We start from the raw sequence: 14,642 nt of genomic DNA, 5'->3' as shown, positions 1-14,642 counted from the left end.
ATACACCATATACGCTATATAGAAATTTGTTAAACTTATGCTTGTATATAGCAAAAAAGAATGAAAGATAAGAGAAAAGTAAACTCAGAAAACGTTAGATTTTTCACTCACAATTGTAGACTAAACTAAAACTAAAAAAAAAACTATTAACAGAATTATATACATATATATATATAGCGAAAGTTTACCATATGTATATTAACTATATAATACCTTCATATGTATATCGTGAAATACATATATATATATATATATATATATATATATATATATATATATATATATATATATATATATATATATATATATATATATATATTATTTAACAAAAATTAAATTTTTTGCGTTAGTATTAAAAAAGGGAAAATTTTTATCGAAAATAAATTATACATAAAAATATTGTAAAATGTATGAGGAAACAAAACAAACTCAACCAAAATGCTTTTCATTAATTTTACTAAAAAAAAAAAAATAAAAATAAAAATATGTTTTTGTTTTTTAAAATATTTTTACTCTTAACTAATTTTTAAACTATATCAATTGCTTATCTAGCCAATACAAAAATTGTTAAGTAAGAAGAGTTCATATATAAAGAATTTATATATATTGAAACAAAAAAAAAAAAAAAAAAACTAAACATACCAAAATTTTGTAAAAAAGGAAATATAAAAACCGATATGCATATTTAAATGAATATATTAATGTACAAGTATTCAACTAAAACAACAACATATATAATACATATAGTTATAAATCTAAATAAATTACGAAAAAAAAAGTCTAGAGACAAAAAAGTTTAATGAATGAAAGATAAGTTTATATATATATATATATTACATATATGTATGTATATATAAATCTATATTGATATATTGAGCGTGTTATACATAGTATGTTGAATGAATATGAATATGCAAAGCTCTCACGTTGCCTTAATACATTAGACTGATTTTTTCTACACACACACACGCACACACACACAGAAAACACATACATTCACCTGACATGCATCGTATATATATGTGTATTTATATATATATTATGTATATATATATATATATTAATATACATATAAAGATATATACATATTAAATAAATTAAATTTAAAAAAGTTAATAAAAACAATTCAGTTCATGTAAAAAATAAAATAAATAAATTTGACGGTTGCGAGTATTTAATTAGCTAAAAGAAAAACAAAATTTATATACATAAAATAATAATTACATTAAAAATAATGTAATAAAAAAAAAAAAAAAAAAAAAAAACCCTGTAAAATATGAAGAATTTCAAAATACACGAAAAATGTCCAAATAAATTTTCCAAATACAAAAAAGAAACAAAACCTAAAACATGTAAAGTTAAAAATAAAAAAATTAAAACCTTAATGTTTAAATGTTTCAGCCAATGCATATGTACAGTTATTCAAATTCACAGATAAATGAAAACAATTAGCCAAACCTAAATCAAAAAAATATTAAAATGAAATGTAAAATTATTAGATATATAAAAACACACTGGTACAACACAGGCAATTCTAATATATACATATATATTGCATTCGTATATCTAACGAACCTTAGAATATATTTTCAAGTCCATATTCCTTTGCGAAACTGTTTTCATTTTTATCTCCTGAATTTTAGAGGGTTTTAGTTCCATTTATAAAAGAAAACAAATTTAAATGTTTATTATATATATATATATATTTCAAAGGTATATATAAACCATTTCAAAATACAAATAAAACAAACTTGAAAATTGTTATACAAAATACGATTGAATAATGTTTTCTTTAGGCGGGCATAAAGCATATACATACGTGTTTATTTTTTGTACAGCTTATACAGATTATTATTGGTCATAACAGTCCTTAAATATAACAGTCATTAAATGCTAAACAAACTAGATTAACTATAGTAGGTATATGTATCACATGGTATTCCCTGAGCCCCTGGAAATAGGCCAAAGCAATGATAGCACCCATAATGCGTGTATCAGATTGCTCAGAAAAAGCTCCGTTATCCAGCCGAATGCGTCTGGGTTTGCTACACAGTTAGGTACTCTCGACAAAAGCACTTATCAAGAAACATATCAAATTCCATAATCTATAACAAGTGTTAAGCTAGTATTACATTATTTAAATTCTAACTTAAATAGTTTTCTCTTTAATAATATAAGAGTTTAGCATATATTATCCTAATTACCATATACAGTGAAATGTTTTAAGTTCTATTAAATATTCCAATTAAAATAGTTGTTTTGCGATTAACATATCAGTTTATTATATATGATTTATATTATTATTACAATTATCTGGATATTATTATATATATAATTACTAATATAATTATATGACTATTATTATTATTACAGTTATCATTATTATTATGTCATTATTATTATGATTTGTATTATTATTACAATTATCTGAATATTATATATATAATTATTAATATAATTATATGACATTATTACAATTATCATTATTATGCTTTTTAATATTATTACAATTATTTGGATATTATATATATAATTATTAATATAATTATATGACTATTATTATTATTACAATTATCATTATTACAATTATCATTATCATTATGATTTGTATTATTATTATAATTATCTGAATATTATTATATATATAATTATTAATATAATTATATGACTATTATTATTATTACAGTTATCATTGTTATTATGTCTGCAATTATAAATATTATCACAATTGTGTTATTTTTTGCTCATTCAGCTGCATACAATGATGCATTCTAACATTATATTGAATACGGGATATGAGAATATTTTTGAAATTTATGTGCTATCTTCAACCTTTTCCATCGGTGGCCAAATTGTGTTATTTTTTGCTCATTCAGCTGCATACAATGATGCATTCTAACATTATATTGAATACGGGATATGAGAATATTTTTGAAATTTATGTGCTATCTTCAACCTTTTCCATCGGTGGCCAAATTTTAGTCAATTCGCTGATAGATACGTCGTAAAGGAGCTGATGATATTCATCCAAAAGGACTGAAAGATAAGCAAATATTTAATATTGCATACAGAATATAGGCAGATGTATGAATATGTCTTACAATCGGTTTGGACCTTCCATTGGTCAAAGAGTGATTCGCGCGAGTCGATTTGTTTATTTATCAAAGCACGCTTGAAGCGCAGCACTTTGTCATTCAGATCCGACCAGCTCTTGATGAGCGAAGAGGGCGACGACTTCAATTTCGGCTTAAAGGCAGCCAGAGCAGGGCAAACCAATCCGTCCAGTAGGTACATTCCAAAGTAACTAAAATAGAGAGTGAGAGAGCAAAATGGGCGAGAGAGAAAGAAAGAACTCTCATAAATATATGGCAAGAGGTGTGACCCAACCAGACAATGTATGTCTGATCACGATAAATAGCTAATACTATCTAGAATATAAATATGTTCAACCTACCAGCACGCCTTCTTGCTGCGTGGCATTCGTAGCTCGTGCAGAGGCAGCACCCAGCCTGCTTTGCCGAATGTCACCTTTGCAAAGCAGAAGATGCGACCATTGTCTTCATCATAGCGAGGTGGTGGATCCTCGAACACCTCGTGTACATTGCATAGGAGCGGCACATAGGTCAGCAGCCATTCCGGCTCAATGGCCGTAATGCCACTTAGGTACATCTTGGTGCCTTCGCCATGCTGTAGCTCAAATGCTTCCTGATATACGATCCAGTCAGGTATTGCTGGCTTCAGCACCGAAGAAGAGTGCAGAAATGCCGGCTCCTCCATATCGGCACAGTTGTAGGCATATTTAAGCCGGCGTCGCTCCTCCTTGTCGCTAATCTCATCCAGCGGCACTTTGCGCGCCACTCTATCGCCCATTCCCGCAAGCAGGATTTGACGCATGGCTCGGGCTTGTTCCTTAGATGGAGGACGCAATTTCGGATCAATGCACAGATTTATATCCGGTATGAGCAGATTGATGTCGTTGGTCAACTGACGACGTAGCTTGCGCACCTCTTCAATGGCGTTTACGCGGATTCCGTTGAGGAGACAGAACTTACCTCCTCGTGAGTTGATTTCGAGATGTTCAACGGTACACACAGCACGCATCAGCATCATCGGATCACCCAGCATATAGAATTCTCCGGTTTGTAATTTGCAGTATCCGTCCCTTACACTCATCGGCATGGGCTGTACATCGTCCGGTTTAATGTCACGCGGTGGGATGAACACCTCCGGCACTGATAAAGCTGCAACCATACAAACTGTGTAGGGCATCAGGTCGAATTGAGTGGATAATGCAAGGATTTTGCCGAAGCGTGCGGCCACTGGAAAGCAAGCGATAGTTTCGCCCAGAGGAGTAACACGTGGCGGAATAGTCCCCTCAGACCCATCTGTTTTCGATTGCTCTAAGGCGCCCAGCACTAGCAAACGCTGTTCGGCCGCCTTCAGCTGCGCTAGATCAGGCGGCGATGGAAACGGAAAATTCATGATACGATCGATGCCCATGCTGCGCATTTGCAACATCACATCATCAACAGGCTTTTGCAAGATATCTGGAGGGTTAAACTCCGGAAAGACGTCATTGTACAGTGCACTCGAATAGAGGCGATAACAATGCCCAGCACTTATGCGACCAGCGCGTCCAGCTCGCTGATCAGCGGATGCTTTCGATGTGTCCGTCACTATAAATGTGCTGACTCCAGTTATCTTGTCGTAAAGCCGTGTCTTCTGTTTGCCACAATCCACAACATACTTGATATGCGGTATGGTCAGAGACGTCTCCGCTAGGTTGGTGGCCACCACACAGAAGCGGCAGCCGTCAGGCGCTGGCTGGAAGATGCGTTGCTGCTCCTCCGTCGGCAGCAGCGAGTACAATGGCAGCACCCACATGGGCTGATTGGATGTTGAGCTCTGTAGGTTAGCCATATTATAAGTGTCCTGTTGCTGCTTCTCATCGCCACACTCATCATCATCCTCATAACTCTTATCCGGGGGCGGCATATATGATGGGTCATACATATCTGCATCATCTGTATCATCGCTTGGCAGCTTAGCATCCTTCTTATTGATCTTAGGCAATAAATCATTTGAAAAGTATTTCTCCTTCCTTGTATCGAATTCCTCGTCCAGCTCTTCCTCCTCGCCTGGCAGCTTATAGTCATCCAAATTGACCTTAGGCAATGGAGGGATTTCATACTTCTTTCTACGTAAACGACGTGCTACGCGCACCCTACCGAGTTTCTTCCCTTCGCAATTCTCCCCACTTCTCTCGGCCAGGTGCACATGTAGCTTCTGCTTTGTCTCCAAGTCATTTTCGTCTACCACGTACGGAAAGGCCTGACGCAATTTGAACACTAGTCGCATCACCTCGCGCTGCCCTGTTACAAAGATCAAGATGCCGCCCTCCGGCAGGTTTGCGTGAATTTTCACGGTTTTCCTAAAGGCTTCCTCTACATAATCGCTGGGACAGCGCTTCTGGAAGTGAATGGTCACGGGATACTGCCTGGCCTCCACTTTGATCACTGGCGGCGGCACTTTAAACAAGTGAGCGTTCTCCGTGAAATCAGTGATACGCAGCGTGGCCGACATGATGATCAGCTTTAGTTCATTCGAGCGTTTGTTGCGCAAAGGCACAATGCGCGACAATAATCCAATCAATATATCAGTGTTGCTGGTACGCTCGTGGGCCTCGTCGAGCACAATCACGGAATACTTGCTTAGCAGAAAATCGGTTTCAATCTCTTTCAGAAGAATGCCGTCCGTCATAAACTTAATTTTGGTGTCTGGGGTCACGTTGCCCTCGAAGCGCACTAGATAGGATACCTCGCTGCTGGGCAAGTTCATTTCGTGGGCCACACGCTGCGACATCGATATGGCAGCCACGCGACGTGGTTCGGTGATGCCAATCATTTTATCCAAGGCATACCCGGCCTCGTACAAAAATTGCGGTATTTGGGTTGTTTTGCCGGACCCAGTTTCACCAGAAATTATAACAATGGGATTCTCATTGATCAGCTCCATCACCTGCTGTTCCTCGGCCAGTATGGGTAAACGGAGGCGAGCCTCCTGCACCTCAGCTGTGCGATTGACTGGCACGTAGACTGTCTTGTGAACAGATGTTGGTGTTCCGGCAGAAGCGGGAGATGCTTTGCCGTCGGCTTTACGAATAGTCATTGTTGATGGATTAGCTAGCTGCATTGCGAGAGCAACTTGCTCATTTGTAGCTGGTGGCTGTTGTTCGCCTTTAGCTGTCAGATCAGTCTGATTTTTCTTCATCTCCTTTTTTTCCTCGCCACTGTCTACTTCCTCTTTCTCTTCCTCTCCGTTACCGTCTTCGTCATTATCATCTTCTGATTCTTCTGCATTAGAAGACTGTTCTTTGTCAGTCTGATTTTCCTCCATCTTCTCGTTTACTTCGTCATTGTCATTGGCGGAATCCTCCTCCTCGCTACTATCCTCTGATTCCTCTGCATTAACTATATTCGGATTAATGCGCTTGGCTTCAATCTCTTCTTGCTCCTCTACAAGCAGCTTACGCTTGCCGCCTTTGAGCGCATTAACACGTTGGGCGCCGCCCTTGCTCTGTTCGTTTTCCATTTTTTGTTGAGATTGACGCTCCTTTTTCTTGTCCAGTATTTCGTCGATCTTGTGCAGGCGTTTTAGCCCCACCGTTTGGACTTGGCTTATTGATGTGTACTGATTTAGTTCGGTCTCCGGAATTTGTACAGCACCCAGATCTTTCAGCAATTGCTCGCGCTATAACGGAGAAATCAACTTACAAATTAGTGACTTCTGAATAAATGCAGCTCACAAGTCGGTCCAATTATTTTGACGAAATCGTTTTGTGACTATTGAAATACCACTAAATAAATAAGCAAATTAAAGAATCTTTTTATAGCTCTATGAATGCCGAAAATATTCTATTTATCTTTTTCAATTTTTTTTTCTGCTGAGATGAAAGTATGCAAGCATCGAATTTTAGCTTGGCATATGAATTTTCAGGAAAACTGTCGACTGTCTTTTCAGTTTTGAGCATTTGACAACCCAACTGACATTAGTAACTGACATTACTAACTGACATTAGGTATCGATAACAAAAAAAAAAAAAAAAAAAAAAAAAAAAAAAAACACCAGATCCAAGGAGCCGTTTTATGGACAGACAAAAGCTTCTTTGAGTAAAACTCAAATTGAAAACTAACTTTTGTTGCTAGAATGCAAACTGCCCGTACAGAAAAAATTATTAAATTATTGACTCTGAAGTAAGGTTTGATTATTCCTTCCGAGGATAGGCATATAGGGAAATCATAATTCCTGTAGCCTTTAATTTTCTTTAGGATGTTGGTATTAAATGCATTATTAAAAGACAACTTAATATGTATGTATATATATGGACATTTCTCTAGAAAGTTCAACCGCAGCCAAAACATTCAAAGTCAATGAAAGCATGTTCTGCTAAGATATGCTTTATAACTAATCCATCATATTTAACTAATATAAACAAGTTTTACATTTTATCATAATACATCTCGAAATATTGAGACACAAAGCCGAATAAGTGCAAAAGTTCTGTTTAGAGCATTTCTATTGCACTTTTTGAATTTTCTCTATTTTATTATAATTAATAATAAAATCAAAATATTGAAACTTATTTCAAATGCTTTTATTCATGTAAAATTACGAAAAAAAAAAAAAAAAAAAAAAATTGTGAAAAAATGTCTCATTGGACACGTCACTTTCGACCCTGATTAAAACTAAAAAATAAAAAAATCACTCAATATTTTTGAATAAAATAAAATGCATTTAAAATTATTCATAATAAACTGTCACTTAAGGTTTCACTAAAATCTCAGGTTGAACTGTTTATTTAAAATGCGACTTACGTTTTTTGTAGCCTGCGAACCTCTTGTTTTTTTTGTGATTATCTTGAAAACTAATATTTGCCTAAAATCAGATTTAGCACCAATTATAGAGCTAATCAAGAGCTAAAGGATTCACTATTCGTCAAAATAAAAAAAATATTTTGGCATTCGTTTTTTTTTTTTTTTTTTTTTTTTTTTTTTTTAACTCAAAAACGTACGAATGTCACATTCGCCACTAGAGAATTGCCCATATGTATAAAGGAGAAAGAAATTAAAAGTATACGCCGAAAATACACGGAAATATTTTCGTCAAAATAATTATATGGATTAGTTTACTTTACTTACACCTTCTCGCTTTTTTTTCTTGTCCACTATGGCCTGTAAATTCTTCCGTTGCTTCTTTGTTAGAATTTTCACAACTTTATGTTCTTTTTCTACAATTTTTGTTGCCCGTTTCTTTGAAGGCAAAGCTAAAGCATTTGCCTCGTCGTAGCCAGTGGGAATGGATTCGTTGCCCTGGACCACATCCTCGCCTTCGATTTGAATCTGCATCCGAATATATTGGTTGAATTCATTGCGGGGATAGCTGGTTTCAACCATACTTACATCTTTAGCCGTTGAATTATCAATTATCGTTTGCGGATTTTTCCGGCCTTTTTTATTAAATTTTGTTTTACCCATTTTAAGATATTTAGAGCAGCTAACTCCTCTCACATCTGTCACAAAACAAATTCTCATGCACGTGCTGACACTGTCAGAGATGTGATGTTGTGATTTGATAAATTATCGATTACATTAAGGAACAATAAAAAATCGGTTGTAAAACAATTTTGGTATTTAGTGCTCTTAGAGATGTGCTCTGATCTGGGCTCAAAAAAATCGCCAAATATGGCTAGAAAATTAATAATTGAGAGAGACGTGCGTATTGAAATTATCGCACAATGAAAATTTTTCGAATCTAAGTTGTTTTGTTTTGCTATTGTCGCAAACGCTTTTATATTTAAATGTCAACAACATATTTTATTGAGAGTCTATAATTAGCAATCATTTAGATATATGAACATTTAACACGTACAATTTAACGTAACGACTTGCAGAGAAATATCGCTAGATGTGTGAAAATTTTGAACCGTCTGGCAGCTCTGTCAGCACTAAAAGAGAGCGCGAACGAGAGACGAACCGTGGGAGAATGCTCAGCAATTGGCAAGCCCGCGTAGCAAAAAAAAAGCCTTGTGTGTTTTGTTGTTTTCATTTTGTATGTGGTGTAGCATATTACTGTTCAGTAAAACCGTTAATTTTTGTTTTTAGCATACATATATATTTACAAAAACAAATGCGATGACGAGTAAAACCGATCCAGTGCGCATTGTGCTGGCAAATTTAATTGCCGAATCGCAGTAAGTGCAGAATGCTGAACAGATGCGCAGCTCATATATTTCTTTTGTTTTTTTTTTGTGTTTTTGTTTTGTTTTGAATAAATTGAATAAATTGTAACGAAATTATTTGCGTAGAACGCCATATACGCCGGACAAGATACTCCGGGAATTTCGTGCCACAGTTGACAAGCGCCTCTCAGATAGAGAGCTACTCTTCCTGCTCGAGTCCATCAGTTCAAAGCGTCCCAATTGTCGAGAGGTGCTCGATGAGATAAGCGACACACTTGAAAGGTTCGTATAGACACACTGACATAAAATGAATTAGTTCCTTGTCATCTACTGTTTTTCCCCTTGTGTGCGTGCTCCTTAATTATTTTTATTATTTTTGTTTAGCAAGGATCCTATGTACGCTTTGCTGGTCTTTGCGGAACGAATAAACGACGAAACAATGTGGCAGTCAAAATACAGCGGAGGCAACAACTCGAATCTCAACTCCAATAAAAATCCCGAAATATCAGCGCCGTTGCATGACTCGGAGCTGGGCAGTAAGTGTGTACGGAAATCCTTGGATTTGTCCACATCAACGCCAGTTAGCCGACGCTTGCCCGAGGATACCCCAGCACTGTCCACCATCAATGCAACAAGTGCACCCACTACATATACGCGTCGTGCCATACCTAATGCGCTCAATGCAAAAGACCACTTCGCACAGCGTGGAGATCTAAGTGTGGTGGGTGCCATAAAGCTAACTGTATTTGTCTAGCATTAGTTACCTCTTCCTTGTATGTAGATCAAGAAACGTGTGCTGAATGCTGTTTCGAACAGCTCAGCCTTGACGGGTACCATCGATCAGTTGCTCAATAGCAGCAACAGCAACAAACTGAAAGCGCAAAACTTAGCAGCAGCGGGAGCAGGAGTTGGCGTTGCTGTTGGTATTGGTGCTCGCGGAGCATCAGGTGCTGCCAGTCGAACTGTGAATGTGGAATCGAGTCCGGGAGCCAAGAGTCCCAAGGCCACTCATCACTCTGGTATTACCATTGCCAACAGCTCTGGAACAATCACCGGCGCAGGCACTGGCCCAGGCACCGCCATTACCGCAGTCACCGGCACTGGCATCATCACTGGAACCAGCACGGCCACCAACAATGGAGCAGCCAACAACAACCGTGCGCTTAGTACCTTGCCGCCAACCGGCTACCGATCGCTACTCGAACGCACTCAGCAGAGCACCAACAGCAAAAGCGCCGGTAACAACAAGGATGTTAGTGAACCGAAGGATGGCTTGTTGGATGAATATCGCACACATTTGCTATGGGATTACTATAGAGTGGACACACCAAATGGCACATCACAGCCGGAGCTGACAGCGTTGCCATTTGATGCACAGCAGCGTGTTCTGCTCACCGAAATCCTATACTGTTTGAGTGGAGTGCGAGGCACATATATACTAATAATGCCCAATGATGAGCAGGCGAAGGGTTTGGCCAAGTACGAGACACAGTTTAGTCTGCATGTGCAAGTGGATAAATCGCTGGTCGAGATGGTGAACGAAATATTGCCATTGGCATCATACTTTATGGGCATTCAAAAGGTCATCGCACTGACGGACGGACATGGCCAGGTCAACAATGCCCTCAATGCGGCCTTGCACGTCATTAGCCATGACTTCTATGTGAGTTCGATTGCTCCTAGCCCATCAGAATTGTAAGTTTTAACTATTCGAATTGCCTCTCTTGCAGATGCTGCTGCAGCAGGCCGAGATGGAGCTCTTGAAGAATGATCTGACAGTGGCCAAGCTGCTGTACTATCTGCAACCCACCATTTGGGTCATAGGCGAGATTTGGACAACTCTGGCTGAAGTGGATATGGTAACTCATTGCAAGCTCACACATGATGTACAGATAATTAAGTCAATCTCACGTTGTTTAGAATAATTACCATGGCGCTGCTGTCCTAACTCATCTCTGCGATCGCATCAAGCAACTGGAGGGCGACAAGTGTGCCCAGGAATTGATCATTGGGCTGGCTCGGAAGGCTGCAGAGCCGTATATGCGCATGCTGCAGCTGTGGATACAGAAGGGCATCATCGTTGATAGCACACACGAATTTCTGGTCGAGGACAATGAAGTCATCCACAAGGATGAACTGCCCGAGCACTATTCGGATGACTACTGGGAGAAGCGCTACACAGTTTGCTCTGAATGTATTCCATCATTCCTCGAGAAGCATGCCGACAGAATATTGCGCACGGGCAAATATTTAAATGTGATCAGACAGTGTGGCCAGCGCGTGATGCCCACGCAGCAAATGAATCTTGAATTTGACCCAACCAATGAGCGGCACGTCATTGTGATCAATGATGCGTATTATTTCGCGGCACGCATGTTGCTCGATGTGCTGCTAACCGAGAACGATCTGATGGGACATCTGCAATCAGTGAAGCGTTATCTGTTGCTCAATCAAGGCGATTTCACCATGCAGTTCATGGATGCCTGCGAGGATGAGCTGGCCAAGAATGTGGATCTAGTGCTGCCCATGACCCTGGAGAATTTGTTGGGTCTGACCTTGCGGCTCTCGTCTGCACGCAGCGATCCTTATAAGGATGACCTGCACTGCGAGCTCCTCACATACGATCTGGTCACACAAATGTCCAAGATTATGAATCAGCAGGAGGGTAAGTAATAGTGGCTCAATTTAAGGATACTTTTAGTGAGTAACTGCAACAACTGCAACGACATTGACTCGCTTAGCCATCCTGCCCATCGCCTATTAATTTATTCTATGTTTCAGAGTACTGGAAGACGACAGATCGCCTCGACTTGAGCGGCTTGGAGTGCTTTGCCTTCACGTACGAGGTGAAATGGCCAGTTTCTCTGGTGCTCAATCACATAGCCATAACAAAGTATCAAATGCTCTTCCGCCAACTCTTCTACTGCAAACATGTAGAGCGTCAGCTGTGCAAGTGAGTAACTGATATACGTATATACATGTATATATATTCATATTCACTCCATTATTGCAGAATTTGGAAAGAGAATTCCATAGCCAAGAAGTTCTCGCCGCTAGCTGCGGAGCTCTATCGCTCGGCCTTTACGCTGAGGCAGCGCATGATGAACGCCGTTCAGAATCTGGAATACTACATGATGATCGAGATCATTGAGCCCAATTGGCATATATTTATTGAGAAGATGAAGAAAGTGGAGAATGTGGATATGGTGCTCAGTCTTCACCAGGACTTCCTCGATCTGTGCCTTAAGAATTGCATGTTAACTGAGACATCGCATCTGAATCGTGCCATATTCAAATTATGCAAGATCTGTCTTAAGTTCTGCGAATTCATACAGGTAACACGACTATAGAGAACTTATGCCTATATATATACATATACTATATACCAAGTTAGAGCTTAATCGAATGTCTTGTCTTGTGCCTTGTATACCTTTATTTCTCTTTCTCTCCCACTCTCTATCTCTCTCTCTCGCTCTTTTCCATGCCTGTTTGAACATATCTGAACAAATTATTATATATATGTATGTGTGTGTACCCCCAATCAAAATCAAGCGCTCGCAACGTCTCTTTCGCGATGCGGAGCTCAAGTCCATGGTCTGTGATAGCAGCGATGAAAATACGGATCAGTCCGACTATGAGCTAGATATGGCGGATCGTCTACAGGTATACACCATTATAATGACCAATGGAGCTCCACAGATTTTTACACATTTTATTATTTCATATCATTCGATTTTTGGATACATTCAGATTCACATATGTATGATAATATTTTTAATGAATTTTGAGTTTGTTCCTAAACTTATTTAAATCAAGCGTAAATTTGACTGCCGCTGGCGTTATAAGTACATGCATCTATATTAAGTTAATCTTTATTTTATATCAATTAATTCTCCCTTTTACTAAAATTGCTTGTTTGTAATGTTTATATGTTCTATATACCTATATAGATCTGTTAAGTTCCTGTTCATATTGCTAACACTGTCCCTCAACAATTCAATCCTTAAAATGTTCATCCTTAAATCGAATTATATATTAATTCCATTCATTTGTTTATTCTTTGTATTTATTTATTAATTTATTATTATTTTTTGTTTATTATTATTATTATTGTAATCTTAGTTTTGGATTATATCGTCATCAATTTCTATAGCCCTTTCTCATATCATCTCATTGTCTCTCTGTATATAGGCGGAGACCACCCTAGATGAGACGGATACGTTTGCAGAGCGTGTGAAACGCTTTGATTTGGAATTTACGGGCATGCTTATATCGTTCCTTAAACAAATTAACGATCTGGCCAAAGATAATACCGCCGATCGTTTCATGAATCTCGTGCATCGCATCAACTTCAATGGCTTCTACTCGGAGCAAATGGACAAGCTGTGCGTCAAGAATGCCATGGGCTAGACGTAGATCACTCAACCAACTCCAACTCCAACTCCAAGTCAGAAAGCAGAAATTAAGAAGACAAAAAGACAAGAAACTTGAGTATTAATCAGACAAATCGAATTATATAGAAAACCAAATTGGCATTGCCTTTCGTATGCCTGATATATATACGCATATATAGGTATACAGATGTATATATACATATAGATATATGTTTGTATAAATATATCTATATGTGCATATAACTCTGCATACATATATATATATATATATATATATATATATATCAGGCCTATGAATCCATCAACTATCATTCCCGTTTATCAACTACACCCATTAATAGCTCTAATGCCATACATGATTAATAAAGTCAAATGTTTTTCCATTTTGTTTTGCCAAAAAGAAAAAAAAATCAAAACGTAAATCATAGACATTTCTTGTTGTGATGTGCAAACGGGGGCAGCTCTACTCAACGGCTATGGAACCGAGTGGCTTTGTATGATTGCTCGTTCCCAAAAGCGTAGAGTACGGCTGTACCCGCTGTGAGCTCTGAGCTGGCTCCTGTTATCGATAATACACATTTGCCAAGCTGCGATCCAATAGGGAAACCCCACCCTCACTGCCATAGTTGTCGGCTGCATATGACAGAGGAGAATCGAGTTCCAGCTTAGATGCCATCATCTTCGTCGTTTATGTTTGTTATCGTCATCGTTATCGTTATCGTTATCGCTATTAAAATATATTTCATTATATCAAATTTGTTTCGGATTGTAATTAATTAACATCGACTTTTAGGTACATATATAACAGAATGTTGGGTTGATTAGTCGTCGTCCTCATCATAGATATTATTGTAGTTATCGTTATCGAAATGGTTATCGATAACCAGCTGATTTCTGGTTGCGACTGTTGCCTTAGTTAACTTGCAGAGCTCCAGCTTTGACATCATCCGTCATCGATAGCACAATAATCGCGATCGCCGTCGTTATCGGCTCTGGTCGTTGTGCAATTA

The 14,642-nt window shown here is 37.9% G+C and overlaps 2 protein-coding genes across 4 annotated transcripts; one reads left to right on the top strand and one right to left on the bottom strand.

Moving 5' to 3' along the window:
- Nucleotides 1-2,674: 2,674 nt before the first annotated feature.
- On the bottom strand, nucleotides 2,675-8,620 carry LOC6585632 (probable ATP-dependent RNA helicase kurz). 2 transcript variants are annotated; one of them, XM_002011224.4, is made up of 6 exons: nucleotides 8,460-8,620; nucleotides 8,199-8,399; nucleotides 3,455-6,750; nucleotides 3,102-3,304; nucleotides 2,950-3,036; nucleotides 2,675-2,825 (listed from the first exon to the last, which is right to left on the bottom strand). In XM_002011224.4, the coding sequence occupies exons 1-6, from the start codon at nucleotides 8,589-8,591 to the stop codon at nucleotides 2,815-2,817; spliced, it is 3,930 nt and encodes a 1,309-aa protein (XP_002011260.2). In that variant the 5' UTR covers nucleotides 8,592-8,620; the 3' UTR covers nucleotides 2,675-2,814. The 2 variants fall into 2 exon arrangements, with proteins under 2 accessions (XP_002011260.2, XP_032588609.1); XM_032732718.2 differs by having other exon boundaries at nucleotides 2,675-3,036; nucleotides 8,460-8,619.
- Nucleotides 8,621-9,043: 423 nt separating this feature from the next.
- On the top strand, nucleotides 9,044-14,054 carry LOC6585633 (gamma-tubulin complex component 2 homolog). 2 transcript variants are annotated; one of them, XM_002011225.4, is made up of 10 exons: nucleotides 9,044-9,250; nucleotides 9,365-9,520; nucleotides 9,623-9,959; nucleotides 10,020-10,901; nucleotides 10,969-11,097; nucleotides 11,159-11,903; nucleotides 12,020-12,191; nucleotides 12,252-12,573; nucleotides 12,791-12,901; nucleotides 13,430-14,054. In XM_002011225.4, exons 1-10 carry the CDS (start codon nucleotides 9,192-9,194, stop codon nucleotides 13,646-13,648), a joined length of 3,132 nt encoding a protein of 1,043 aa, XP_002011261.2. In that variant the 5' UTR covers nucleotides 9,044-9,191; the 3' UTR covers nucleotides 13,649-14,054. The 2 variants fall into 2 exon arrangements, with proteins under 2 accessions (XP_002011261.2, XP_015016456.1); XM_015160970.3 differs by lacking the exon at nucleotides 12,791-12,901 and having other exon boundaries at nucleotides 9,045-9,250.
- The last annotated feature ends 588 nt before the right edge of the window (nucleotides 14,055-14,642 follow it).

Source organism: Drosophila mojavensis, unplaced genomic scaffold (genome assembly GCF_018153725.1).
Source record: "Drosophila mojavensis isolate 15081-1352.22 unplaced genomic scaffold, ASM1815372v1 contig_136, whole genome shotgun sequence".
Taxonomy (NCBI): Eukaryota; Metazoa; Arthropoda; class Insecta; order Diptera; family Drosophilidae; genus Drosophila; species Drosophila mojavensis.
The sequence above is the reverse complement of the archived record's forward strand: the minus strand, read 5'-3'. Positions and strand labels throughout refer to the sequence as shown.